The 27,482-nt window shown below is 34.3% G+C and overlaps 5 protein-coding genes, 1 long non-coding RNA gene and 1 other non-coding gene across 9 annotated transcripts; 4 read left to right on the top strand and 3 right to left on the bottom strand.

The window, feature by feature from the left end:
- Positions 1 to 343: 343 nt before the first annotated feature.
- LOC100176940 (testis-expressed protein 2-like) lies at positions 344 to 21,262 on the bottom strand. 2 transcript variants are annotated; one of them, XM_026833738.1, is made up of 25 exons: positions 20,930 to 21,262; positions 20,479 to 20,600; positions 13,973 to 14,136; positions 12,687 to 12,841; positions 12,195 to 12,350; positions 11,800 to 11,851; positions 10,779 to 10,866; positions 9,887 to 10,042; positions 9,419 to 9,579; positions 8,574 to 8,725; positions 8,204 to 8,316; positions 7,810 to 7,900; positions 7,094 to 7,226; positions 6,655 to 6,751; positions 6,371 to 6,446; positions 5,938 to 6,004; positions 5,499 to 5,612; positions 5,291 to 5,337; positions 4,728 to 4,874; positions 4,364 to 4,462; positions 3,976 to 4,094; positions 3,609 to 3,737; positions 2,952 to 3,203; positions 2,088 to 2,208; positions 344 to 1,584 (listed from the first exon to the last, which is right to left on the bottom strand). In XM_026833738.1, the coding sequence occupies exons 1-25, from the start codon at positions 21,200 to 21,202 to the stop codon at positions 1,513 to 1,515; spliced, it is 3,156 nt and encodes a 1,051-aa protein (XP_026689539.1). In that variant the 5' UTR covers positions 21,203 to 21,262; the 3' UTR covers positions 344 to 1,512. The 2 variants fall into 2 exon arrangements, with proteins under 2 accessions (XP_026689539.1, XP_026689540.1); XM_026833739.1 differs by lacking the exons at positions 13,973 to 14,136; positions 20,479 to 20,600; positions 20,930 to 21,262 and adding an exon at positions 12,876 to 12,921.
- Positions 16,760 to 24,577, top strand: LOC100176132. 2 transcript variants are annotated; one of them, XM_026833740.1, is made up of 7 exons: positions 16,760 to 17,137; positions 17,255 to 17,402; positions 17,765 to 17,915; positions 18,227 to 18,285; positions 18,346 to 18,467; positions 20,400 to 20,403; positions 24,429 to 24,577. In XM_026833740.1, exons 1-7 carry the CDS (start codon positions 17,013 to 17,015, stop codon positions 24,435 to 24,437), a joined length of 618 nt encoding a protein of 205 aa, XP_026689541.1. In that variant the 5' UTR covers positions 16,760 to 17,012; the 3' UTR covers positions 24,438 to 24,577. The 2 variants fall into 2 exon arrangements, with proteins under 2 accessions (XP_026689541.1, XP_004225818.1); XM_004225770.4 differs by lacking the exons at positions 20,400 to 20,403; positions 24,429 to 24,577 and adding an exon at positions 18,725 to 19,519 and having other exon boundaries at positions 16,790 to 17,137.
- LOC100183970 (UPF0587 protein C1orf123 homolog) lies at positions 21,986 to 22,795 on the top strand. Its single transcript, XM_002129862.5, has one exon. The coding sequence runs from the start codon at positions 22,173 to 22,175 to the stop codon at positions 22,659 to 22,661; it is 489 nt and encodes a 162-aa protein (XP_002129898.1). The 5' UTR covers positions 21,986 to 22,172; the 3' UTR covers positions 22,662 to 22,795.
- LOC100181596 (probable nuclear transport factor 2) lies at positions 22,792 to 24,215 on the top strand. The gene is made up of 4 exons (XM_002129840.5): positions 22,792 to 22,977; positions 23,306 to 23,377; positions 23,457 to 23,558; positions 23,805 to 24,215. The coding sequence occupies exons 1-4, from the start codon at positions 22,849 to 22,851 to the stop codon at positions 23,913 to 23,915; spliced, it is 414 nt and encodes a 137-aa protein (XP_002129876.1). The 5' UTR covers positions 22,792 to 22,848; the 3' UTR covers positions 23,916 to 24,215.
- LOC100186345 (60S ribosomal protein L7a) lies at positions 24,559 to 27,437 on the bottom strand. The gene is made up of 8 exons (XM_002130034.5): positions 27,334 to 27,437; positions 27,110 to 27,230; positions 26,651 to 26,800; positions 26,050 to 26,137; positions 25,720 to 25,852; positions 25,003 to 25,133; positions 24,762 to 24,831; positions 24,559 to 24,701 (listed from the first exon to the last, which is right to left on the bottom strand). The coding sequence occupies exons 1-8, from the start codon at positions 27,334 to 27,336 to the stop codon at positions 24,591 to 24,593; spliced, it is 807 nt and encodes a 268-aa protein (XP_002130070.1). The 5' UTR covers positions 27,337 to 27,437; the 3' UTR covers positions 24,559 to 24,590.
- LOC113474153 lies at positions 24,898 to 24,964 on the bottom strand. Its single transcript, XR_003395805.1, has one exon. It is a non-coding gene; the product is annotated as a small nucleolar RNA SNORD24 (small nucleolar RNA).
- On the top strand, positions 25,140 to 25,839 carry LOC113474110. Its single transcript, XR_003395770.1, has 2 exons — positions 25,140 to 25,276; positions 25,661 to 25,839. It is a non-coding gene; the product is annotated as an uncharacterized LOC113474110 (long non-coding RNA).
- Positions 27,438 to 27,482: the final 45 nt, after the last annotated feature.

Raw genomic sequence — 27,482 nt, forward strand, 5'->3', positions numbered from 1 at the left:
TCAACCCAATTGTCCTGAATGGCTGTTTAAATTGTCAGACATACTATATACATAAAAAACTATCACACCAAAACTTAAATGATAAACATTTATTTAAATTGGGTCTGATTGTTTTTGAGAACTGACGCTTTAAAGTTTTTTTTTCATTATCACAATGTTTACCATAATAACTTATTCAATATGATATCACAAATGAAATTGCACATTAAAATCACCCCAAAAGTTGAATGACAAACATTTATTCAATGTAAGTCTGATTTTCTTTGAGAAAGTTTTAAAGTCCTATCGTTTCATTATCCCAATGTTTACCATAATAACTTATCCAATATAATATCACAAATGAAATTGCACATTGAATTGTATTTCATACATAGAAGGCAAAGAAAGTGAAGAATTCTGTCACAGCAAATTTAAAAAGCAACACTCACAAAATGCAACTTGATTATTTGAAAAAAAATATATGTCACTACTTTTCAGCCCGCAAGACCAAAGATGGTTCTTTGATTTTGTTTGGCCAAAAATAAATCGATCAGTAAACATTTTTGACAGTTACTGCTTAGGAAAAATGTGTACAGTTTTGGAGATTGTCAAATCTTTTCTATTACTTTATGCCCAATATCTTGTAACAAAGGTTGAGAAGCACTGACATACTTATGTGAAACAAAGCATATTTAGGTGAATAAAAAACTTTATGGTCAGTTTCAATAGAAACATGACACCCCATATAAATATCAAACATAAAAGCTGTCATGTTCGTATTAAACAAAGCATATTTATCTTTGAATATTTTTTACTGTTGTTACACTAACTTTCAATAAAGCTTGTGTCATACATGGTACAGGAAATGATCTAAAGGATATTTGTTTATATACGTATGGGATGTGATGAGTTGTGTTTATATTTTGCAGGTGATCATTACAAATTGTGGCGGCATTATTACTGCAGTGTGTGTGTGTGTTCTACAAAGCTTGGTGTATATCACTGTGTAGGGCGGAAAAACTTATTTCATTAAGTGGTGCATACAATACATTAGAGCATTCACACTTGCAAGCATGGTGCGTGATATGAAATGAAAAATAATGTGAATGAAGCTACATCAGTGAAGGGGCCAAGCATGAATTGGTTAATGTACCGCTACTATATTGCACATTCAACAACATGACATTGCACAAACGTGGAGAAAACTGCAAAATGTTATTTTTGCATTTGTAAATATTAAATCAGAATGTCTGTAGTCTACCTATGTATGCTATTTCAATGTATGCTGCATGTAGCTTTAACACAACAGTTTCTACGTTAAGTGCTTTAAAAGTAGAGTTATCAAGTCAGGTGGTTAATACAGTAAAATTGAAAGAAAAACTGTTTAACAACCAGAAGAATTACAAATAAACCAATACCCAGTTGATTTGATATAATCAGTTTAAAAAGATAGTTTTAAAATAAGCAGGGAACACTTGTAAGTAAATACATCACTTGCTACACACCAAGTTAGTCAACACTGGTAAACAAGGGTCACGACGAAGTGCGATTGTTGAACATCACAGGGATGGGAATGTCGTCCATGTTCGGCATCACGAGTACCTTCTATAAAGTGGGCGAAATAGTTTGTAAAAGAGAAAAAATTGCTCCAAAAATATTGACTCAATATTTTGTTTAAATATTGACTTAAAATTTTGTTTTTTCCTTTGTTTTAACACCTTCTTTAATCCATTAAAATTGACTAAAAAACTTCATTCCACACTTATGCAAAACTATCTGTCCTTTTTTGACAACAACTGTTTTTGTTTTTTGCCTCCTTATCTAAGTCTGTGATAAACTTGAAACTACTGGTTGCAATAGAAGCTTTTACTTGAACGAATTATTCTCAAATTTGGGCTTAACTTTGCCTCATAAGCAAGTTTTATTGAAAACAAAAGAATCGCTTTACTATTGTAGCACCTAGTAAACGGAAAATAAGGTTTATCCCTAAAAATGTAAACATAAGTTAAACATTTATGCTTATTTGTTAAACTTGCAAAAAATCATGGTAACTAAAATAAATATACCATCAAATGATTCAAATTTATCAACCATCAATCTTAACTCACCACGAACTCTTGCTGTAACTTGTTTTCTATCCAGTCAGTTACATGTGAGGTTCGGACAAGCCTCTCCCCAACTTGTGGGTGAGCTTTTATCACCATATTTGGTGGCTCTCGAAACCCATACCTGCAACAAACATAAGGTTGTATATAAATGAATGAATATAACTTACTTTATCCTCGCGTGGCCGGAAACGACAGCTGTTATAACACGGGTGTTCATACACCCTGTGCCAGCTTACGAGTTATCATGTATGTTACTTTGTAAGTGATTATTTTTTGAATTTTTTCATGTATGGCTGATATTCTTGACAACACATGAGTGGCCACTGGGTTGGAGCATTCGCCGTTAAGTGTCTTGCACAAGGACACATACGCCAACAATAGTAGCAGCGACGAGCCTTGAACCTATTACCTCTGCGTTAACGGCAGGCCTGCTAACCACTTTGCCACAACGACAAATATGTTGCTGCAGCCAGGTATAAGTGTGAAAGAGATCTCATGAAAATTGTTTGTTTTGTGATTTTTAAGCATCAGGGGGGAAAATCAGGGGAAAGCGCCTGCCTGTAACCCAGCAGACACATGTGTCTTTGGACAAGATACTTCACGGCAAACCCTGATTATGTCTTGTCACATGACAGACAAAACATCCGTCCTTCTGGATCACAAAACAAAAAATTCCAGAAAATCTCTTTCACGTTATACAGGGAAAAGGTATAAAAGCCATAAGTGTGCTTATACCATTAAATATGGGTAAGATCCTAGCCAAGACATAACATTGACCTGGGATTTACATGAGTGGAAAAGATGAGATTAAAGTGTCTTTCCCCACAGCAATATATATATATATATATATATATATACACGTACCATATTCTGTCAGTAGGAGGCGGTGGGATATTAATCGCGAGGACGCCACGTAGTTGCAACAACTCCACACTTAACATCATGGGTGTGTTGGAAACTGTTTCCAATTTCTTGCGGATGAATTCACTTTCTGTCGCTCTTTGAAAATACTTTGACTTTGCGATGGAATCCACGATCCGAACCCACTTCTTTGGAGGGGCAGCCCCTGCTGTGGGTGGGGTTAGGGGGTTGGGATTCCCCTTCAATATTTGGGGCCTGAAACATTTAGTTTGATGAATATTTGATTCTACAATAAGGGTAACATTACAGGTGCATAGGGTGACACGTCATCTCAGATTTTGAAACAGAGTTGACACAATGTTTTAGCACCATAGTGTTAAGCTTTTACTTTACTGGCCTATACAAACAAGCAGAGCCAAAGTACTTTGCCTTTGCTATATGTAATCAATGAAGTTCCCGAGGTTTGACAACTATTAGTGTAACTGTATTCTAACAATGTGACCCCAAACTTTGATAAAAAAATCAAAAACATGATTCCTATGAATTCTAATTATCCAGAAATTATGGGATATTATGTTTCAATGGTTGTCCATCTTAACCCCAAGTACTATACAGCAAGAATTTTTCCCAAAAAATCTGAAAACCCAAAATTGAACCCACCCATCAAATTTAGAAACAGCAGTTTGAACTTGTCCGACAATTCTTGAAACTGTCGACTCATCTTCGTCGTCAGATGACTCAGCACTATCCTCCGCGTCGCTGTCTGTGATCGCTGAAGATCCGCTCAAACTTAAAAATAACATTTTTTTTAAATTTCTATTTTTTGAAATTTAGTTTTTTGAATATTTTGAAATTTAAATATTTTATTTTTTGTAAATTACTTTCATTTAACTTCTAAAATTTTTTTTTTATTTTTAAAAACTTTTTAAATTTTTGATAGGCTGCATGGTAGGACACAAGAATGTTATTACATAATACATTGCTTATCATTCAAGGTTACATTTTCATGATTTAAATTCACACATACCTGTTTTTATCAACTTTCAATACTGGTTCTTGCTTTCCAAGCTTAGTGAGAACCAGTTTTGTTTTAAGCGTCATCTGAACAGTTCCAATATAAGTCACTTCCATTTCAAGCCACAAACCCTGTAATAAAGCTTTTAATTTAAGAGCCAGATATTTTGTTAATAAATTTAAATGCAGATATCACTGGTATGTGAATCAGTAAGTGCTTCACAGATAGAAATGCATTTTGTTATAAGGCGTAGAATGCCATGGAACCTTAGACCAGAATCGACCTATTCCTTTGGGAGTTTATCACCCAACAATGTTATTAAAAAGTGCATATGATTTAATTAATTCAATTTAGAATACCAACTGATAGAGTTTATAGATACCATTAGTAAATACAATACCTGTGCATCAAGTCTAGGAAGAGATATTTGGTGAACTAATGGAACCGTACTTCCAAGATTCATCTCTGTTAGCTTCAGTTCATCCATGAAGTAAGGAAGCTGGAATAAGGTTATGGTGTTAAGGGTAATGTAAACTGTGGCACAGTGGTTAGCACGCCTGCCTCTGGTCCAGAGTTTATGGGTTCGAGGCTCATCGCTGCTACTATTGTTATGACACTTTAACCACAGCTGCTGGAACCCAAAAAATTTACCAACAACGTGACATACGTAATTACTTGTAAGCGAACATGAAGTTTATGAAACAGAACACCCGTTTATAACAACTGTCGTTGACCTTAGTTCTTTATCGTGAAATAAAACTTACTTTTATTTTGTCGAGTTTCTTTTGGATTTTGATTGAAAGCCACTTTGCCCACGAAGGTTGTCGAAGAAAATCAAAAGTGATCCTCCCGAGTAAAGCATTAATCCAAGCAACATCCAACCCTGGCTCCTGGATCCCAACATCCACGCTCTTCATCATAAAAGGAAGAGAAAACTTACCTTACAGTTTTAATTCAAACATGACAGCCCATGTGTAATATAATTTTCATCTCAAGCGTTTCGGTTTAAAACTAAAACCATCTTTAGCGATGTCGAAAGGTTATATAGCATTATTTTTTGTGCATGACCGAAAATTTGGACAATGCATTAGTAAGCCTTGGATTAGAGCAATTGCTGTTAAGTGTCTTGCTTAGGATACATATCTTTACTTGGGTAGCAGCAATGAGCCTTGAACCCAGCATCTTCTGGTTAGGAGGCCCGACTGTGACCAATGCAAAAGTGCCAGAATAATGGTTTACTAACATTATACATAACTTGTAGGAGCTTAATTCAAATAAGGAAACATTTTTTATGCAAACTGTTTAAATACAAATCATGAAAATTCACCTCAATTTTAGTTGGATATTCACCTTTCCTCTGTGTGTTTTGCCACTCTGTAAAAAATAAGTAAAAAAAATAGTTTAACGCAGATCAGACTAAAAATAAAACAGTGAAAAAGAAGGGAATTAGCAGAAAAATAACAGTCATCAAAACTTGTATCCATAATCTATGGTATTTACTATTTAGCATTCAAATATGAGGAACATGAAGTTACTTGGTTTATCATCAGGCATGAGTCTTGATATATGTAAATAATAATCCTTGTACGCTCGAAGTGGATCGCTGTTAATTGTATCTACACTGCGAAGGCTTGAGGACAAGAACATTTCTGAAACAATAAAATTTAAATATCTATTAGTGAACACAAATTACCTTCAGCACATCAGTACACACAGATTTTTCTGACTATTTCTGTATAATTATTGTTTAACACTATTACTGTTAGCACACACACATTTTGGGATTTTTTCAGGTTTAAAGTTTTGTAAAGATTTTTTAGACAATTGTTTTTAGAAAACTTTTTAAGTAAAATGTTATATGCCTGCAAATATAAATACAAAAATACCATTCTATCGTTTTTAATAATAGCAAATTAAAAACTTTTTTATAAAAACAATTACAATAAATATGGCCAAATAGATACAGCTACCCACCTTCTTCATAATGATTTTCCTCAATGATTCCCCATTCATCCTCTATGTTCAACAATGGCTCATTTTCCTACAATGGGTAACAATATTTATCCAGATTATGCAAAGTTGAAGCCACCAAAGCATACTAGCTGCATGTTAAGCATGTTCAATTTAGATGTATGAAAACAGTCTCCAAAACCTAAGTTCTTAAGTACCTTACCCATATAAAATAGAACACCCATAAACATAGGTGTCTACCTTTACGACAATTAGGGTGCTTTTTTCCATTATCCCATAATACTAACTTTAATTCAGGCAATGTAACAAATTTACCGCTTACTTTGTGAATCCTAAGTACTATTTAATGTATCCATACATGTTATCATAACCTAACCCAGGGCATGCGTACCGTACATTGCATACCCACATTAGAAGTATTTGTACAAATACTTACATTGCCTTCCTTTTGATTAGGTTCAGTTTTATTCACTTTATGTCGAGCCAATGCAACGTTGATTGCTCTCTGAATTCTGGGGGTAATATAATTGATTAAATAAAGTAAATGAACTTTATTTAACTAAAAGATTATAAATATACAATTTATTCATTAGATCTTCTCTTGCTGGTCAGTGAATCTGCAAAACTACGTTTAAAAGCCTTTTAGTTGTTTAAGACCACAAAATGGGGCATTCCAATGGGACAGTTACATAAAGTTGAAACAATAATAAGTTAGTCGACCTGTAAAACCATTCTTCCTTCTGTCGATCAGTTCTTCCAAACAAATACAAACATTCCATATCTTTAACGTCAACATTTTCATTCATTGTATCCTTGGCTGAATAAAAAACATGGCAGTTAGAATGATGGATCTTAAACTACAGTTCATGGTTTGTAAAATGCTTGGTTAACTGGTTAGCTATTTCCATTTTTCCTAAGTACTTATTAACCTCAGCATGTTTTTGACGAATGTAGTTTTATTGCTGCCATTATGAAACTTATGTATTTTTTTAAATGGTATGCCCCTTTAAGTAAAAGTGTCAAAAAAAGATGGCTACTAAACTCTTAAATACAGTATAAATCTCAAATACAGTATAAAATAAACTCATATTAAGTTGTATTTAGAAACAAAGATTTTGTATGTGTCACTCCTGAACAAACTTTAGTAGAATTGATTCACCTTGTTCATCTGTTTCCAACGATGTGGTTTTGCTTTTCATTTTGTTTTGATCTTTCACTGGAATCTCGACACAAATTGGATATTTTTTGCTCCATACTCGCTTCTTAACCAAACCTTCTGGCTTGAGGTAAACCTGGAATATTTATTTAGAATTGGGTCTTAAAAAGATACAGTACGGCGCCGTTGGTCAGTGGTTAGGTCTTCGCATTGTAACTGCAGGATACCGGGTCTGATGGTAGATACTGGTAGGTGTAGGTAGCTTCGTAAGCAACAAATTGATGACGCATAAGCTGATGGCAGCAGATGTGTGGGTAATGTTTAAACATGTTATTTTGGGAGGAGTTGTCTTTTTCTTTCTGTATGACTGACAATTTGGACACCCATTACGATTAGTCACCACTTTTGGGGGTTAAAGGAATTGATGTTTACGTTAAGTAAATTAATAGATTCCAAACCTTTTAAATGAGCTTGAAACCGGGGTGAAAAACATATATTGTCACCCATGTTTCAACAATTAAGGGAGCATGAAAGGGAGCATGAAAGGGAGCATGTAAGTATGTTGACTTTGTATGTTAACATTGTAAGTTTTATACAAACAGACAGAGCTAAAGTATATTGCATCCACCACATTAATCAATGAGGTTCCTTATGTTTGACAAATATCCATTATTACAGCAACTGAATGTTACGCATGAGGAACAAATAGACCAACAAACCTTGGCAAACGTGATGTCAAACAATCGTTGATGGATTACGTTGGATATTGGAATGTTTCCTTCCTTGTATGTGCTTCTACGTGAGATGTTTCTGGGGATTCAAATTATTTGAATGTAACTTATTTACCATCACATGGCAGATCAATGACAATCATTATAACACAGGTATTCTGTTTGGTGTGCACACTTCATGTCTGCTTACAAGTTACCAGGTATGTAATTTTGTGGATGTTTACTTTATTGATTTTTTAAAACTTTTTGTAACGTATAGCTGACAATTTAGACAGCTATGAAGTAACCACTCGGCTGAAGCAGTTACCGTTGACTGCCTTGCCCAAGGACTCATAAACCCATAGTAGCAGCTGCATACAAATCTACCAAGTAAATAACTTACTTTTGCGGGGTTTGTATTCTCAGTGTGTTTCCATCTAATGTAATAAACGCAGCTTGTGTATTGCTTATGTGATAAGTCTGTGGATCGTAGAAGAAAGCTTCATTCATCCAACCCTGGTTTAATGAAAACATCAACATGTTAATATGTTGTTACTGCCAGGTGTATTATAGGTGTAAAAGAAATCGCCTGTAATTGCTGGCATATGTTTTAAAAATAGACTTTTAACGGCAAACCCTGATTATGTCTTGCTGTATGGCAAATGAAAAATCCGTTAATACTTAATATCACAAAACAAACAATTTCCAAATCATTTCTTCTGCATGGGTCTGTCGAGTTAGTTTAACCCATATCAAACAATGAGTTTTCTAACCTTCAATGGTAGATTAGGGTCATATAATGTCTTTGGTATCGCATATGGTTGACTTCTGTTTATAAATAAAGGTAGGAAGGGTCTTGTTCTCTTGGATGCTGGGGCAAATACGCATAGTGCGCTTGATGTCATTATACAACCAGCCATAAAACCTGTGTATATGAATCAAATTAAATGTTGTTTTATAAAGCCACCTAGCACCGATACCCAAGATTCCATAGCATGCCTTACCCATATCAAATTAAACACAGTCCAAATAAGGATTATGATTGCAGCCTGCTTTGGGCAGTAGAGCATTTTAAATGTATATAACATCAAGTTTCTAGAATGATTCCACAAAAGCTGAAAGCTGCCAGGCTGACCATCAGCCACTAATAAATAACCCAAAGTTTTTTTTTATTTTCGCCTTTAATTTTCTAGGTTTAAAAGGTTTTTAAAATAATTAAATTAAAATGTTGCGTAGTAGTGCAAAGCCTTGCTTTTAAACATATGGTTAGACACCTAAATAACAAATGCAATTATCAATATTTAAATAATCAATTTTGTGAGAGAAAATTTAGCTATAAATTAATTTTTACATGGTAAAAATTAAAATCAACTTTGTTAAATCAGGGCTTCCCAAACTGCGGTCTCTAAACAAATTTTAGGTTTCGCCTAGAATATACCAATTTTATACACATTTCTGCAATTCTGCATATACTTAACCATAAATGGGCTTAAAAATGGTTTATTGACAGTTTATAATTGTTTTAAGATGATTAAAAGCAGTTGCAATAAAAAAATGTTTGGGAAGCCTGCCGTTAAAAATTTGGGAAGCCTGATGTTAAGGTAGAAATAGTTCTTACTTCGAACAATAGTAACAATGGTTGCAGGGATTGGAAACATGAGATAAAAGTAAACAATACACCAGATGGTCAGTAACACTAGCACTGGTGGTGGTTCAACTGCTTTTATGATCTCATTCTCATCTTCAACCATGAAAGATTGCTTTGTTACGTTGTTGTTGCTGTTGGAAGTGACAAACATTAGTTACCAAAACTGAGAAAAACCTAAAAACATTTTTTATATTAAAAAATAAACTTAAAAAAAAAATTAACAAAAAATATTATTCTTTTTAAACAAACAGGAAATTTGCTTAAATGGTAAGGGTTTTTGCATAACAACAACTGTTTAGGTAGAAAATTAAACACCTAAACATCAAATTAACAAATAAGGTTCCTATGATTGGCATCTATGTGTGAACTTTATTTTAACAGTCTCATTAAAAGTTTAAAAAGGTGACACTTGTGTAAAATAGAGATTGAAGAACTTACTTGATTGAGTAAGATTCCAGAAGGTTTGGATCACTTTCTTCGCTCGCTGTCATCGTGTCGACTTCTTGAAGTTCTTTACTTAAACTTGAAGCTTCATCTAAACTGTGTCGTCGACCAAGAAGTGAAGAAAGGCTTACCGCGAATGATTGTTTATAACTGCATCAAATGTTTTGATAGTTAAGTTTAGAAAATATTTAAAAATGAATGAATCTGATTTATCCAAGCAGAGCTGTATTAATGGAAGGAAAGGAAACTGTAAGGAACTGCAAGGAAAGAAACACTTGAAATGCGTTTGCAAAAACAAAACAGAATTAACAAATGCTAATAACATTTAAATTTAAGTCAATATTTTGATCACCAAATTTATAATACTTTAAAGAATAAATGAGCCATACATGTTTCAATGGGGATTGAATTAAAAAAATCTACAAAGTTGGTCTTGAATAAGCAGTGATTTAGTGATCTGTTCTACATAGGTGCCATGCAGCCAGACAGGCAAGGATTTTTTTTTAAATTTAGTGATCACTCTAGTTTGTATTCTCTTTTCTTTATTGTGGCATTCTATAGTGACAATGGTTCATAAACTTTATGAACCATATGTTAAAAACTACAGAATGAACAAATAATTTCCCTCTTTTTCCAAATGTTTCCGTCTATTACTTAAAGACGACACATCCCCGCAGAAAAGAGGGATTCATGTTTTTAAACGAGGTATATGCTAAAATTACTACTGTTACACCTGTGACCATTAATGTGATATTCCAAATTGTAAACGTCACAATATAATAATTAGCAAGCCAAACTGACATAATGACATCCAATAAAATAATTAATTCAATTCCTCACTAATTGGTGATTAATGAGATCCAAAAGCAAGTAATTAGTTTTCCACCTGCTGTTTTCGGTTGCTTTCCTTTGTAGAGATGGAGAATCAGATTGTCGGTAGAATTCAACCTTAGGCGATTGATCACTGTCAATTGCTGTGGAAAGTTTTGTGGTAATATTAATAGAAAAACTGTAAAGGTTGCTTTGCAGCTTTAATTTTCCTGAGTTTTTTTGGGAAAGAATAAAATTTGAATTGTATTCGTGATACTTCACACTTTTATAACAGGAAACATTTGAAACTGATTTTAACGTTGGGAATGATGGCAATATTACTAAAATAAGATAAATAGTGGTAAAACTGTTCTTAAAGGTGTTTGTGGCAATTAACTGACATCTAATTATTTAGAATAAAAACCAAACCATTTTAGCACAAAAAGAATTCACCAGATCCCTTGTGTAATATTGTACGTCCCATAAATTATTCATGTTATAACATGACACAGGACAATTCAACACAAAAAGGAGGAATATGTGGATTGCTGCTCTTTAAAACATCTTATGTATGAATTCAAGCTATATGCTGATATATTTAACTAATTCAAACGTTAGAACATTTATTTTAAATAACTCATCTATGTATGAAGTCACATACATTATGAGCAAAATTTAACTAACAAAACATAATTTATCTCTTAAAAAACGATAGCAAAGATCATGTTATTTAAAGAAGGAATAGAAGGGAATCAACAGCAAAACAACAGTCATTAAAACACGCTGCAGCTGAAAAAAGTGTGGAAAAGAATGTCAACTAAAAAGTCATAATAGCAATATTGGCAACATAACAGCAATATAGGTTACTTGTGATATATGTTAATAAACTTGATACAAACATACAGTATATCACTGTGAAGCGATAAATTTTGTGAATCTGGTCCTGACCTACTGATCATAAAGATGAACAAGTGCTACCAAATTTTTAACAGTCAAAAATCAAAACTAAGAGACTTATGATGCCATTTTAGGCAAAATATATATCTTACAGAATATATGCTTATGATATTTGTTAATAGTTGGTATATTATTATTACCCGATGAACTTGTGAAAGAACGGTGGCGTGTTGCTCTCTTGCTTGCAGTTTCCTGGATAAAACATCAAATTAAGTGGACATTTTTTAAAACACAACAAAAATTCTACACAAAAATGCTCAAATTCGATAAAATACTTAGATAAAATACGACTTTAATATTTCCAAAAATATAAAATTATATCCTGCTGCTATCATCATAGTCTCATGCATGATGTGTCGCTGGCAAAATACTTTCTAACACTAATTTTATTAAATACTATAACACAATGAAATCTTCTGCATGGTAGATAATATTTTAAAGTTGGTTAAATAAATTTAAAACATATATTGCTTTATTTTCCAGAAGATCATTTCTTGCCAAACTCTTATCACATTTCAAAAATATAGAAACTCACAAAATGCATCTCTTCCAATTCTTTCCTCAGCTCATCTTCCTCTTTCTTCTTGTTGAGGAGGATTTGAAGAGGATCGGAAACTTTCTCTTTAAACCCATGGAGGAAAGAGCTGACCTCCGTGTCCGCTTTTACCTCTTCTAAATTCTCTGCTTCAATCTAGGAAAAAGTATAAAAAAAAATATTAACTATTATTGTAAAGGTCTGGACTTTTTCTTATTAATTCTGTCTCTAAAGGGGATTCATTATCCATATTATGGTTATAACCCCCATATAATAGGCTCAGATCAAAGGGAAAAGATACCTTAATCAGTCCAGTTTTTACATTTTATACAAATAGTCCAGTTTTTACATTTTATACAAAATATAGAAGACTGGAAAAAATCATTTTTTCCCTAATTCTGACTTTGAATGGGATCAATAACCAACACACAAGACTGAAGTTTAGTTCGAGGAAAAAACAAACACTTGTTTCAGACTGGAGAGGAAAGATACCTTGATCAATCCCTCCGAGGACTTTGTAAAGTTAGGAGGTGGAGGTCTTGGAGGGGGTTTGGTGACTTCTGGCTCTGTAGATGTAGCGAGCAATCCTTGGTTGTGTCCCGTGTCTAAACTTGTGGATTGTGTGAGGGATCGAACACCATCTGATGCTAAATGGAAAATATGTGATATATTGACATGAACCTTGCTTTATACTGGCTAAACTCTGCTCCATATTATACCAGGATATTCAATGCAGAAATACTATGAAAACTATATGGCTTAATATGAAGAAGAGAAGCAAAGTTTTTACTGTGGAACCTTTTTGCGGTTTTGTCAAAAAGGAAAAGAAAAAGGAATGCAGGGATTGTGGGTCGACTCCTACTGCATGAGCAACTTTGTAATATATTGTATGGTTTTATTAAGGATGGAAAAAAAAAGATTTAGGCCGGAGTGGACCCATTACCTCAGTATAAAATACAAGAGGAAAATAATTCAAATTCCATACCTTAGTTTTAAATACAATTGGATATAGCAAATATTTTTTAACACTATAATTACTAGTTGATAATTTAACAAAATAACAAGACTATACTTCTGTGGTGAGATATAATGTTAACATTACCAGTGTGTATATTACATTACAGAATCATAACACTAAATAATTCAACATAATACCAATACTAACAAAGCTGTGCGCATTATTACAACAATATTTTGACAAATATAACAAGAGTCAAGCCAAAATCAGTTTGAGTAAGAGTAACTACTTATGGAATGAAAGCACAAGCCAATAAGATTAAATGCAGCAGCTTATGTTATAGTGGGATTAACTTAACAACTATATAATGAGGTCCTAATATGAAGGTTTTTAAAACAGGTCTTTTGGAGTTTATTAGACAATTAATGTACCAATGTTTCGACACCATATCTAGGAATTAGTATTTTGTGCTGTTGAATGAAATTCACCAAGATGAAGACAACTGGTATTAGACGTTAACATTGGCACCAAAACAAATTTTATAAGATCATTTTTTATAAAACAAGTGTAATGTGCCTGACAGTCTTTTTATACATAGTAGGATGGGGGAAGATGGGACACCATTCTCTTTTCCATCCGATTTAGTAGTAAACAAAAAAACATTCAAAGATTTATAGAACTGTATCCTCCGACTCCCATAGACTGTTGTTAATTGTTTAAAACACGATCAGGTCTCAGAAAACTTGAATATTATGTGCCAAAGGCATCCTGTCCTCCCCGCCCTAATATATTAGAAATATTAATATCATTATCAACAAACCTTGCTTTTTAAGATTGGAGAGTATTTTTCCTCGATTTAACCACATTGCTGATGCTGTGCTGTAGTATCCAGTGGCTGTTGGTTCGCTCCCCCCATCTGTGTCCTCTACCCTGGGCATTATATCGCGGATGCGGCCAACGGATGATCCTCTTACTTTAGATAATCTGGTCAAGAAAGGTTGAGGTTTGTTACAAATCACTATCCTTGCTTATTTCTTGCAGTATCTTAAGATATAACTATCTGAGGTAATAGAACAACTTTTAAATAAAAGTCATTAATAATGATATAAACCCTTGGTAACACCAAGCTAATAACTCAATAATATAAAACAATTAAACTGAAAATTAAAGTTGTGCTAAGCTTTGAACAAGCAGGCTGCTGGATAGGAAACTGAACTGAATAATATACTATTTCAAATGCTGCCTTGCGCTTTATATTAAACACAGACAAGTAATTTCCTTTTCATTCTGATAGACCGAAATAGACCGTGGTTACGATAGAAGCGCGAGTCTTGTATTATAAACAAACGAGCGTTGCGTGGTGTGGAACGCCAACAATATATTGATCTATAGTGGGATCAAAATTAATCTGACAACCACCTTACGGCTGCTTATCAGATCGAATACGACGAACACCCACGTGGCTCTGCATCTGTACAATTGCAATTTCTTGTATTTTATATTTAGAACGCTTACGGTTTGACATTTGCTTGTTCTTGCTACGCGTATCTGTCCTTGAGCAAGACAATATAACGACAATAGCTCCAACCTAGTGGTCGATTATGGGCTGTCGAAGTTGTCAGCCATGCAATAACAAAAACATACACCCAGAGTTATATACGTGGACACGTGTTAACTCGTATAAGCAGAACTGCGGAAGGTATATGAAACAGAACACTCGTGCATAACCACTGTTGTTGCTGCAACGCGAGTACTAACAAGTTACATTCATTCATTGTAAATCTGCTACTACTAAAGGAACTCATTTGTCATTCGATGTCGTTTTCTTCAAGTAGCAAAACTGAAGGGTGACTGATGAAAGATCAATTATAACGACGGTGGTTGACATCAAATTGCATCGATCGAATTGCAAGTCAAAATACATCGTGAATTTAACGAAGTAAAATAGAACACCACACAACGTTTGGTACATATTTCGGTCGCAAACAAGTGTATATGAACGACCCTTTTACAGTATAATTGCAACTTACATAACACTCAGTATGCAGCATATAAAATGGTTAACGCGCCGTCTGCCTATTAGTATTAACAGGTTCACAATCACGGTACGCATGGGGCATAGTATAACATTTCGTAGATTAGGGGAACATGGGACACATTTTCATTCTATTTTCGTGTCTCATTTGGCAATAAACAAAACCATCAAGTATTATAAAATCGTATCTGCACGAGTCACGATTCCCATAGACGAAAGACCGTTGTTATTTGTGTAAAACACGATCAGGATATTTGTATATTATGCGCGAAAGGTGATCCGTCTTTTCCCACCCTACTATATAATCTCTTTATTTATCTCTTCGAGAATGATAGCGAAGGTCAAGTTATGAAACAACTAATAAAGAGGACCAACAGCAAAACGAATGTCGTTACAGTCGTTAAAACACGCTTACGAGTAAAAGGTGTGGGAAAGACGTCAGTTAAAAAGCTTGGCTGTTGAATCTCACATACAAGAGAATCCCAACAGCTTTACGATTCCCATGAAATCCAACTATTTCGTTCGCCATACAGTAGTGATAGGAAATAAATCCAGAATACCTACTTTAATATCAATATGGCGGCAATGAGTTTCGATGTATGATAAAGTCACGATTAGCGATCGTGTTATTTTATAAGAAATGTTTACAAAAGATTGAACCACTGAATGATTCATAAATACAAAACTTACGCAATGGGTTAAATTGAATGAACAATATACGGTGATAATTCGAATAAATTAAACATTTGTAAATATGTTGTGATTTGGACTGCAACAACGTTCAGTTTAAACGACCTGACCTAGGCCACGTGTCGACCTAAACCAATAAGACGCGCCTTTGATAAAAAGAAATAAAACATAATGGCAAGTGCTTTGATTAAACTTCTTTGTACTGTTTAAACAAAGTGATTTCCCACAGTCTACCTACATGGAAATATAAGACCATAAGACCAAGTTTCAACCGGGAAAAACATTTTTGACAATGTATGCCTGCCGGTTCTTTGTTGCGAAGCAGGAAAACCGAAACCGGCGAAACGTAATCTGTATATTTGGCAGCAGCTTGAAAAACACGTTTACCGGAAAATATGATATTTTTGCCTATATTTTAAATATGCGATTTGAACGAAAATCAATAATAAAGGTGAAAAGGCGCAGTCGCGTTGTTATGGAACACAGTAATGACGTATAGGGGGAAGTATGTCTTTAATTTATCAAAACAAAAGTTATTCCATGTGATAAACATGTTTTGACACCGGCCGGTCACAATAGCAGATAAATATGATACCCTATGATACCATGCTACTTTATAGCTGTCGAACAATTATGTTGTGATGTAAGGAATTCGCACGCAAAGAAAAGACAATTGTTCATTTTCTCCTAGGTTTATTCTTACCGGTGTATATTGTCGATCGAGAAACATGCTGTAGTTATGAGACGAGCGATCTGAATTGGTAACTATTTCGCAATATAAAGCGGGCATTTACCTAAAACTATAGTCGGGTAAACATGTTTGTTTAAAGCCGGCCGGCTCTTTTGCACTGAAGCGTGCAAATACACCCTAAATTTAGACCTGGCAAATGAAAAAAAACATGTTTTTTAGTAGGAACGCCTACGTTCCTTCAGTAAAAAGAGTTCGATACAATGAACAGACAACTTTTGTTGGGAAATAACAGGGGAAGTACCAGGTAACAGCAGATTGCACCATTTCCGTAGGCTTGAAGAAGGCGAATATTAAGGAACAAACAATCCCTGAAGGTTTAAAAGGTGGTTGCATACAATGACAAAACCGCTTTTGGGCTAGTTAGTTTTATTTCAAGTTTCAGATATGCAGAAAGACACCACAACAACCTCGTTTTTTATTACCATTTGCATAGTGATTTTTGTAAGCCATGTTTGCACAGCCATTCCTGTCAGCAAGCAGACCAATGTAACACAACCTGATATCCAAAGGTAAGTTTGTATTTAACTTGTATTGGTATTGACATATTTAACTTGATTTTAAAATCTAATATTGAAAGGGACCTCCTAGTCCTACTCCTAATTAACATGATTGTGTGACTTATTCAGTGATGATAAGGAACCATCATTCAGCTACAACTACCATGACGACGGCCAAGTTTTCAATCTAGACGTGCCTTCAAACAAAGAAGATTTAGTTGATAAATCATATTTTTCAACTCCTAGCTTCTACAGAAAGGTGTCGCAAGTTGTTCAGGTAAAACATAGTTATTTAAGTTTTTCTTGTTTAAATGGAAAATGAATATAAAATCATGGTACCTGTACATTCACCCTTGGCCTTACATTCATAGCACATTGTTTGAAACATAAATCCATTGTTAAAGTTACCAACTGAGTAAACCTATGGAACTAACTAAGACTATCCATACAGTTTGTGGTTGCTGACTGGCAGTAAGTTACCAGCTAGTTAAACACATATCCAACACCACTAGCCAAACTAAACATCTTTAAATTGTATGATTAGAAAAAAAGTTCTAATACACCAACCCAAAACCTGATTCATCATTTCTCTTTTTTCTATCATCCTTCTCTTAAAAGGCAAACTGTTTTTATCACCAGAATAGTACAGCTGCAGATCTTAAATGTGCCATTAAACATGGTAGGTATTTCATTCAAGACCTTCAAGGTGGTTTGAGTTGTGTTCATTGCAATGAATACTGTGAGAATCCCGTGGATGGAATGAAAAAGCTATGCAAGAATCACTGCAACGGTGAGCCTAAATATTATGTTTAGATACATGTACAATGATGGTTCCATCATGCTTTTGGCACTTGGCAGTGGCACAGGTTTATACCATTTCAGGGTTGCGAGATCGCGACAATAAAATGTGTTAGCTAGGTTTTGATTCGTTTAGGAATATTTTAGGAAAAATTGCTTTAATATTTGGAAGAGTTGCTGCCCCTTTCAAAGTTGTTGGGATAGGCTTGCATACCCTACTCTGCAGTCTGCACCATATAAATCGACGCCATTTCGACTGGGTCTGTGTGCACATTATGTTACGTAACAACAAATATTTCCTAGACTTCATGGAGCGAATGATAACAAACAAGGAAATGCAGGAATTGCATCATGAAAACAAGGTACTTGAACCAAAGTATAAGTAGAGACACAAAAATTCAATACTGTTTGTTTTGTTTCAGAAATTAAGAAGTGAACTGAAAACCAGCAATGCAATAGCAATAATGAGCATAATGATGTCCATAATCACCTTCATTGGTTGCGCAATAATCATGTGTTACATGAGATATCATCTTCACCAAAAGTATGTGGTTTATAAAACAGATGATATTCACAACACAGTATAATATTGGACTGAACATAGCTATCTGTTAGCCTAGCTACATGTAATGTTAAGGTACATTGTGACATGCCCCTTATGCTGTAAGTAACTTCAAATAACCACTAACGTCCATAAATCTAGTTACAATATCACAGTTGTACTGTATTGTCTAGTAAATGAAAAAACAAAGTCAAAAAGAGTGCTTTGCAACTAATGACCTATTTTTAAAAAAATTTTAGCTACCAGCACCGTTATCATCGTTGCCCCGATCCAAAAGGAAACCAGGTAACAGATGATACAGCCGGGGAAGACAGTATTCAATATGGACCAGCATTTCAAGCCACAGATCACAATGAAGCGGAGGGTAGTGGTTTATTTGCGTGGTGCCGCCGATTTTACAATTGTGCTACAACTAACTAAGATGGACTTTAAATGACATTTAAAATGGGACATTTCAAAATTGTTGCTTAAAAATAAAATGGTACACACAACTTTTTTTACTATCTCAACTGTTTTTATTTTTCTGGAAAAACTAACTACCATTTCATTCCTACGTTTAGGCAACAGTAATATTGCATAAAATCTACTGTGGTTTGCAACTTCCAAATATTTTGTTTAAATGTCATTCACCGACAACCTGAACTGGGCGTTGAACCATTGCTACACAAATAAAGCCACAGCAAATTTATGAAACAAGTGTGATATACCACCCGGTAGGAAACAGTTTATAGGGTATGCTATATAATTAATAATATATATCAATTATGCATAATTGCATATATATATATATATACATATACATATATACAACAATAATATATTTCAATTTTCAAATTAAATAATTAAACGAGATTCGCATTACGAGAAGGGCACTGGAATACTTTGGAACTACATGAATAGTTTAATAAATAAACACATAAGTTATAGATGGGGGGTTATCAATAATTATGCATTTGGTGTCCATGTGTTATTTAAAATATTTTGCTGAATTTGAACTTTCGACGTTTAGCCATGAATTACATGTACAAAGTATCAATTACTTTCCAATTCTAAATTAAGTAAACTAAGAAAACATAATTAATAACAGTTGTAGAGGGTGTGTTGATTACTTTAGGTCTGTCTTGTAAAGTTGTAACAAATATAATTATGTTTTATACGAATATGATTGCAACTGCTAATTACATGACTTTCAGAAGACATTTAAACTATCAGTATGCCGTAAAAACAAACACTTCTCTATTTGCAACTAAACGTATGCTGAAAGTTTCATGCATAAATTGTGAAATAACAGAACATAATTGGCTGCATGATAAAAAATTTATGGAAGCGGATGTTGCCAAACAGCAAACACACATTCTTATTCTCAGTAATTCAGTCTAGGTCTATGACGCCTGTTTTAAAGTTTGCTAAATATCTTACAGTTTTTCCACACAACACTAAACACCTTACGAATTTCAGTTATTGTTGCAAATAACAATATTCAAACTTACTATTTTTCTATTTTAATATATACATAGTATATTGCTAATGCTATTGCTATATAACATTCAGGATAGGGTTGTAAAAGAATAAACAAAGTTATTAATATAAAATATTAGCGTATTGTCGGAAATTTGTAAGCAAACTCACACCAATATACAACTGCCTTGAAGGAATTGTGAAACAAATAGCATTATTCCGTGTATAAACCAGGCAATCACAAAATACTAGGTAATATACGAAAACGTTTTCTGCCTTCTTCAATAAACTTAACTAGATCTTTATCAAGAATTCTCACTTTTCTATTATGATCAGGTAAATCAACTTAATGTTACTTACTACTTACTAGTTTATCAACAAACCAAAATTAACAAGAACTAAGAGTTGGGTAACCAATAATAGTTAGAGATTAGTAGCGCTTTTTCCACTCAAAAGACTTTCTTATGTGTAGCTTACTCTACGTTGCTGCAGCCGATAAACATTGAACAAGTAAATATAAAATAATTCAACCTACATTGGCTTCCTGTATCTATACTGTGGTGATCCTTCCAATCCTGCATCCAGTTCTAATGAAGAGGAAGATGAATTTGATGAACTTCTGTTTAGAGGATGATGCTCAACTACCTCAGATTTAACCTGTGTCAAATAATAATATAAAGACAGTTAAAAAACTGTTGAAATGTTATAAAGGTATTGGGTGGATTATTAACATAAAATAAAATATATTTATCCATGAACACAGTAGCGAAGATCAAATTAACCAAAAAAATGAAAAGAAAGAAGTTAGGGACAAAGCTACAGATTTTAAAAACACAATATAGGTAAATAAAATACTACTTGAGTAAAATGTCAGATAAGTGGCTGCTGAACCCAGCATCACAGTATAAATTAAGTCTTACTGAGTTGAATAAAACAATTGAAACTGTAATTGGTAAAAGTGTGAAGATACATTAGTGATAATATACCTGAGGATGTGGCGATTTTTGGTGTTCACGAGAATTTGCATCTTTCACCAAGCTTGTATCTGCTGATGATTCAATAACTTTTGGGATTGGATTCGATTTGGCTTCACCAGTCAAATTAGAAATTGTAGTGTCTGTTCCAGCTTTTTGAATGGAAATCTGTAATGGCTTATCTTTATATATCTTGTTCTCATCTTCAATATTGTATTCATCCGAATCCGAATCAGCCAATTGTGCGAATGATTTCATCGAGACAGTTTTAGCTTTGGAGCTCATTGTTCCACGTTGTAAAACACACAAAATATTTACTATACACCTACATTTTGCTATAGCCTACTATTTAATAAGGAATATGCCATGAAAACGGTTAGAATACTGCACAACAACACACACTGGTACGTTTCCATGGTCATGCTTATAGTAGTGGCTAGTGGGCCTAGTGAACTGCACTATAAATACTTTTAATAGGAAGTATTTGAAAATATGTTTGCAATAACAGACTAACAGTCTTTCAATTTTTAGTTAATATTTAATAACCGCATTATTACACTCTGTGTTTCCTTACTGGAATGGATTACGTTCTCCTTGTCTACGCACTTACTCACCTCCACAAGCGTAGGGAGAGGGACCATAAAATACACAAGACACAACACAACAATAAAGACGGAAAAGCTTGGGCTGGACATTTAATTTCCAATTGTAAACTGGATTTGCAGCTTGTTTGTGCAAGTTTTATGTTGCATTTCTTTTTAAACCAAATCTTTTTGATTCTTTTACGGTATAGACTGTAGACCGTGTTGTATGGAACTCAGTCTGGCCGTGTGTGACTGCGCGAGCGAGGCCATAGTAAAAGTTTGTAACAGGGCACATTGCTTTTTAAAAATATAGTTTATAAGACACTTATTTTCTAACAAAGATATTAAAGCCGATCTCTTTGTTTTTTTTAACCAAAGTGATTTCTCACAACGCGACAGACTTTACGCACAATACGCACAAGGTGTACATAATGCACACTAACGTGCAGTAGATTCTGGATTGCGCGCAAATACTCAGTGCATGAGTTGCAGTTTTACCATTTAGTTTTGAACGATCGATTGTTTCTATTATAATAATTATATAATAACTTGGTTTTTATAATAATATGACTACTTTGTTGTAAAGTTAAACCAAAGAGATTAAAAACGGTACTTTATTTCTAAAATTAGCTACGAGTACATTTGAATTGTAAATTGCATTTTAAAAAGTCATGGTAAAAATTGGTTTAGAGATATCCGCTATTCTTGAAAATGTAGCACAAATATCCACAATTGGAGATGAATTTCGGTGGTACGTAAAGTTAAAATGCACAAGTTGTGGTGAAGTTTCATCAGCCTGGCAGTATTTGTCTCTGGATGAAAGCACAGAAACTAAAGGTGGTCGTGGATCAGCAAGCATGGTTCAAAAATGCAGAATGTGTGGCCGGGAAAACCATGTTGATATTATTAAAGAACACCTTTCATCTTATACTTCTGAAAGTGATGGCACATTTTCCAAAATTGCTGGCTTTGAGTGTAGAGGAATGGAACCAGTAGAATTTGACTTTCGTAGTGGATGGGTTGTCTCGTCTGCTTGCTCCAAGGCAACTTTTAATGATGCTGATTTTTCTGAGAGCGAATGGTATGAATATGATGAAAATGCAAATCAATCTGTCGGAGTGACTGAACTGAAATATAGATTTGTTAAATTGAAAAAATAGATTGTACTTTTGTGTTACGATTTTAGTTTCTTATGGTTTGCTTATACCAATAGTACATTCACTATAGTGCAACAGTTATGACTTGCAAAGTTTGTGTATGAATGTGTTTAAATTCTGTACCTGTCAATTCGACAGAACTCCATACGTTGAACCCTGTACTAGGGATAGTGTAACTGATTGAATCAAAATGTGTGAATTTGTCATTATGCCCCCTATCCCCGCAAGGCCAACCGAGTTGCATGAACTTGGACGTGCATTTGCTCAACATTACTATACCAAAATATGTGTTGGTAGGCAAGAGCTTGACCAGTTATATGTAAGTTAATGTTTATTCTTGTTTATTCCATACAACAGGGTTTCTTAAAACTATTAACTTTAAAACCGGCTCAAGTGTGCTACAAAACTTTCACTCACTAATGATAAAATGGTTTTGCTGTGTAGGCTTAAGCTATTGTATAAAACTAAAAAATCTAAGTTTTAAATATTTTGCTGTGATTAAAAGTTTCCCCTTATTTAAAATTGCTGCATTTTACCACATGTTAACAATAACCCATCATGCATCTTTAAGTAGAGCCATGTTCGTCAAAGTTGCCATAATATATCACATGTGAATTCGTGCCTAACATATCGTGCGCTTTTAACAGGCACCGGATTCTGTAATGACTTTTGAAGGTTTGGAATGTTCTGGAAGAGAAGCAGTGATGGCTAAACTTAAGGTGATTCATGTGTTCTATACCTTTATTGAACAATCAAGTGTTCTGAATTTACATGCTAAATTTTCAATTTAATACTTAGGCACTTACATTCAAGTCAATCCATTACTCCATTACATCAATTGATTGTCAACCCACTGGATTACCAAACACAGTCTTTCTTATGGTGCTGGGTCAATTGAAGGTAACTGTGTTTTATTATTCTGTTGAGATTAACTAATGACTAGTTTCATTTGCTGTCAAAATTTTATGCATCTGTTGACATTTATTTTGGTCAAACATTTAAACAGAAAAAGTGGTAGACTAGTAGCTCAGTTTACACTGCCATGACGTACTTTAGGTCTTAAGGCATACTAGTTCAAATCTATGATATAATTATAACCTATATATTCCGTATGAAGTGAGTAATTTATCCAATTATTCTTCACAGACTGATGAGGACCCACCGCATAGTTTCTGTCAAACTTTCATTCTACGTGGTTTTGAAGCGTCATTTTTCATTGTCAATGATGTATTTAGGATGGTTTTGCATAACGCATAGATTGATGTTTCTGGCAAAACCCATTTCAATCTGTTGTTATGGATTACTTTTCTGGACGATGACTATTGTTGAATGATTCTGCGAAACATACAGTCTGTCTGCCACGTATGAGCGAGCAAAGTGAATGAAAATGTAATGTATGTGTGCCTGTGTGTATGTTTTTCAATACGAAATACTTAGTCTTGTCATTTTATCTAAAATGTGATAGTAATATTGTTTGTGTGAACAAGTACACGTGCTTCGTCAAAATTTGTCTATTGACCAAAGGTTTTTTGTCATAAATTACATTTGCTGCGAACATTTAGTAACTTAGACGTAAGTCTGCGAGATAAAGCACCAATTGAATTAATTGTAATGCAGTGAATTTAGAATGCTTGGTTTCTGTAAAAATCAGACACTGGTTGTTAATGTGTTGCGTGTGGTTTTGTTGTATAGCAAATGTTTTATGTTACTTCAATTTCTGCAGTTCTTTGGGCAGTGCTGCAATGTATACTGAATTATGTTTTAGCAGCCAACCATTGATACAACCCCATCACAGTTTATACTACTAAAAGTTCAAACATGCGTATGATTTGGGCTCCTTTTCATTCTCACTCCACCAAAAACTTTTAAGCTTTCCTAAACTGAAATCAAGCAAACAGAATTTTACATTGAATATTTTATTCGTATTGTTTATTATGCCAAACTGGCTTTCTGGGCAGCATCCTTTGCTCTCAGTTTTTCAATCTTAGCGATCCTGGCCAAGGACTTGTTGCCCATAATACCGCCACCCCAGTGTCTTCGAATCTGCAAGCACATTTGTGAATAAGCAATGATGTAAATTGAACAATTAAAACTTTTCCTCACCTCATCGAATCTCTCATTGTAGTTGGTTCGAACACTTTCAACCAATTTGCTGAGAGCTCCTTTGTCCTCGCTGTTATTTGGATTCAATTAACAAATGTAGAGCAAACTTAATACTATGTCTTATCTGTTTTACATTAGACTCAGCGATCTTGGTGGGTTGTCCACATTGATTCAGATAGCAAATATATGTAACATCATAGTCTATACCACTGAACACCCATTGAGCAATTTGTATACTTACTTATTGACATCAGTGATAGCAACGCAGGTGCATGTTTTTCTATGCACCAAACGACCAAGTCTGGACTTGCCCTTCACGATGCAGTAAGGAACATTCATCTTACGGCACAGAGCTGGAAGGTAAACCACAATCTGGAGAAAACAAATTTATGGATTTGAATGCAAATTATCAATCCTTGCATTGCTGGGCAACAACAATAATTATAACATGGGCTGTTCCCCAAAATACAGAGCAATAAACCAATAGCTGTCTAAAGCATCTCAGAATAATAACGGTAATTCATATCATTTGCACCTACTACACTGCATAATAATGGCAGAATTATTTTGACATCATTGATGCTTTGACAGATTTTACCAGAACTTTTATTTTTAAAACACTTGAAGACTTTTAAGTAAAACTTATCAATCCAATTGGTTACATTACAATCATTAGTCTAACATTTAGGAGCGACTTCTAAGAAACCAGATTGACATTACATAATAGATTTTACCCTGTAGTTAGGTTTCTATACAAACATGCAAGAGCCAATATTCCATGTTTGCCTCATTAATCATTGAGGTTCCCTATGTTTAACAACTATGAGCGTAACATTTTTATACCAATGTCACTCAATTTTACAAAAAAAACAAACTTATTAGGCCTAAAATGTATGCAGCATCAAGCTTTGAACCTGTAACCACTGGTCTAATGAATACACAATTGATAATGACGCACCTCGACTGGTTCAACATCATGAGCAATCACAACAAGTTGAGCCTTCTTCCTTTCAATGAGGTTGGTGACCGTGTTCACACCTGAAGATACAACCAATGGACGCCTGGTTGGGGTGTCTGGTTTGCCAGCAGCTCTGTAAATGGTAACTGTTAGAACTAACTCAATGGCAGATATCTTGTAAGTAAATAATTAAAACTATGTCACCTCAGAATAATAAACGGTAATTCATATCATTTGCACCTACTACACTGCATAATAATGGCAGAATTATTTTGACATCATAGGTGCTAGTGAAAATATAACTAAGTTAAAAACAAATATAATTTAAACCTTTCTTGAGCACGCTGTCTCAAGCGCTCCCTTTTCTCCAGTTTTGATTCCGGCTGATACTTCTTTGCCAATCGGAACAGAGAAGTAGCTGCAGAAGTCATAGACCACACGACAATTCAATTGATTTGTTAACAAGGAACCAGTGTCCCAAAATTAACAACAATATCATTGAAGTGGGTATTCCGTACATAAAGTACAGATAACTTGCAAGGCACGTGAATGCCTTGCAAGGGACAGCAATTTTTTTTAGACCTAGATTTTCAATGGAAACAAGGTTATTTCATGAACACAGTCCAACTAGCAATGCCTGTCAGAATGGTTGTCAAAAGCACCTCAGAATAATAACGGTAATTCATATCATTTGCACCTACTACACTGCATAATAATGGCAGAATTATTTTGACATCATTGATGCTTTGAACTTTTATACTTTCCAATTTAAAAGTAGCAAACAGCTTAAAACAAAACAAATCTACTTCTTTACCCAATTGAATGGGAGATCAACAAACATGTTGAGTATGAACTGTTTCAATTTTAATTGTTTTTTTAATATAAATTACGCTTAAAATAATCAAAATTATTTAAGATAATGAATTTATACCAGTTTGTCGGTCCAATGTGTTGGTGAACTGGTTAATCGCTGGAGGGATCTTCAGTCTCTTCTGCAGCACAACCTTCTGACGTTGTAGCCGAATGTATTTGGGCCATCGAACAAAGTGAGTAAGATCTCGCTTGGGTTGAATGTCCTGACCTGGAATATTTTATTTAAAAAAAAAGGCACTATTTAAAACTTTGTGACAGATCAGGTTAGTGTTGGTCATGGTTTAACAAATTATATCAAGATTGTCCTTTTTCCCAAAATTCATACATTTTTAAAATTCGCAATTAAGTCCAGCCATAGGTCGTTTGCATCAATACTGTCGTAAACATTCCTAACAGTAAACACAAAAAACGGCGCGAAGGGGAAGAAATATATATATTTTGGACAGAAAATCTGGGCATAAACCGAACTATTTGTTTACTCAAATTTAAACTTGAACAAAAATATAGTTACGCTTACCGATTCCGAAATTCTTAGGTCTCTTCTCGAACAAGGGATTCACCACCTTTTTGGCGGCTGCACGTTTAGCAAGAAGCGGCGCTGGCGCTACACGCTTTCCACGAGATTTCTTTCCCTTCGGCTGAACAAAACATTCATTAGGTACAAGTCAACTACAAATTATCGTCATTTTATACAATACAGGCGACGATTAGGCCAGATATTGCCAACAAATATAAACCTACCATGCTCGACGACTTCTTAATCCAAAAGACTGAGTTGGTTTGTGGGAAGTTTCGCCTTCGTCAATAATCAATGAACCGTAATGGAACACGTTTTTACATTTTAGATGGGGAGCAGATACGTTTTTGTCGCATGTATTGAAAGTTATTTA

This window comes from Ciona intestinalis, chromosome 3 (genome assembly GCF_000224145.3).
Source record: "Ciona intestinalis chromosome 3, KH, whole genome shotgun sequence".
Taxonomy (NCBI): Eukaryota; Metazoa; Chordata; class Ascidiacea; order Phlebobranchia; family Cionidae; genus Ciona; species Ciona intestinalis.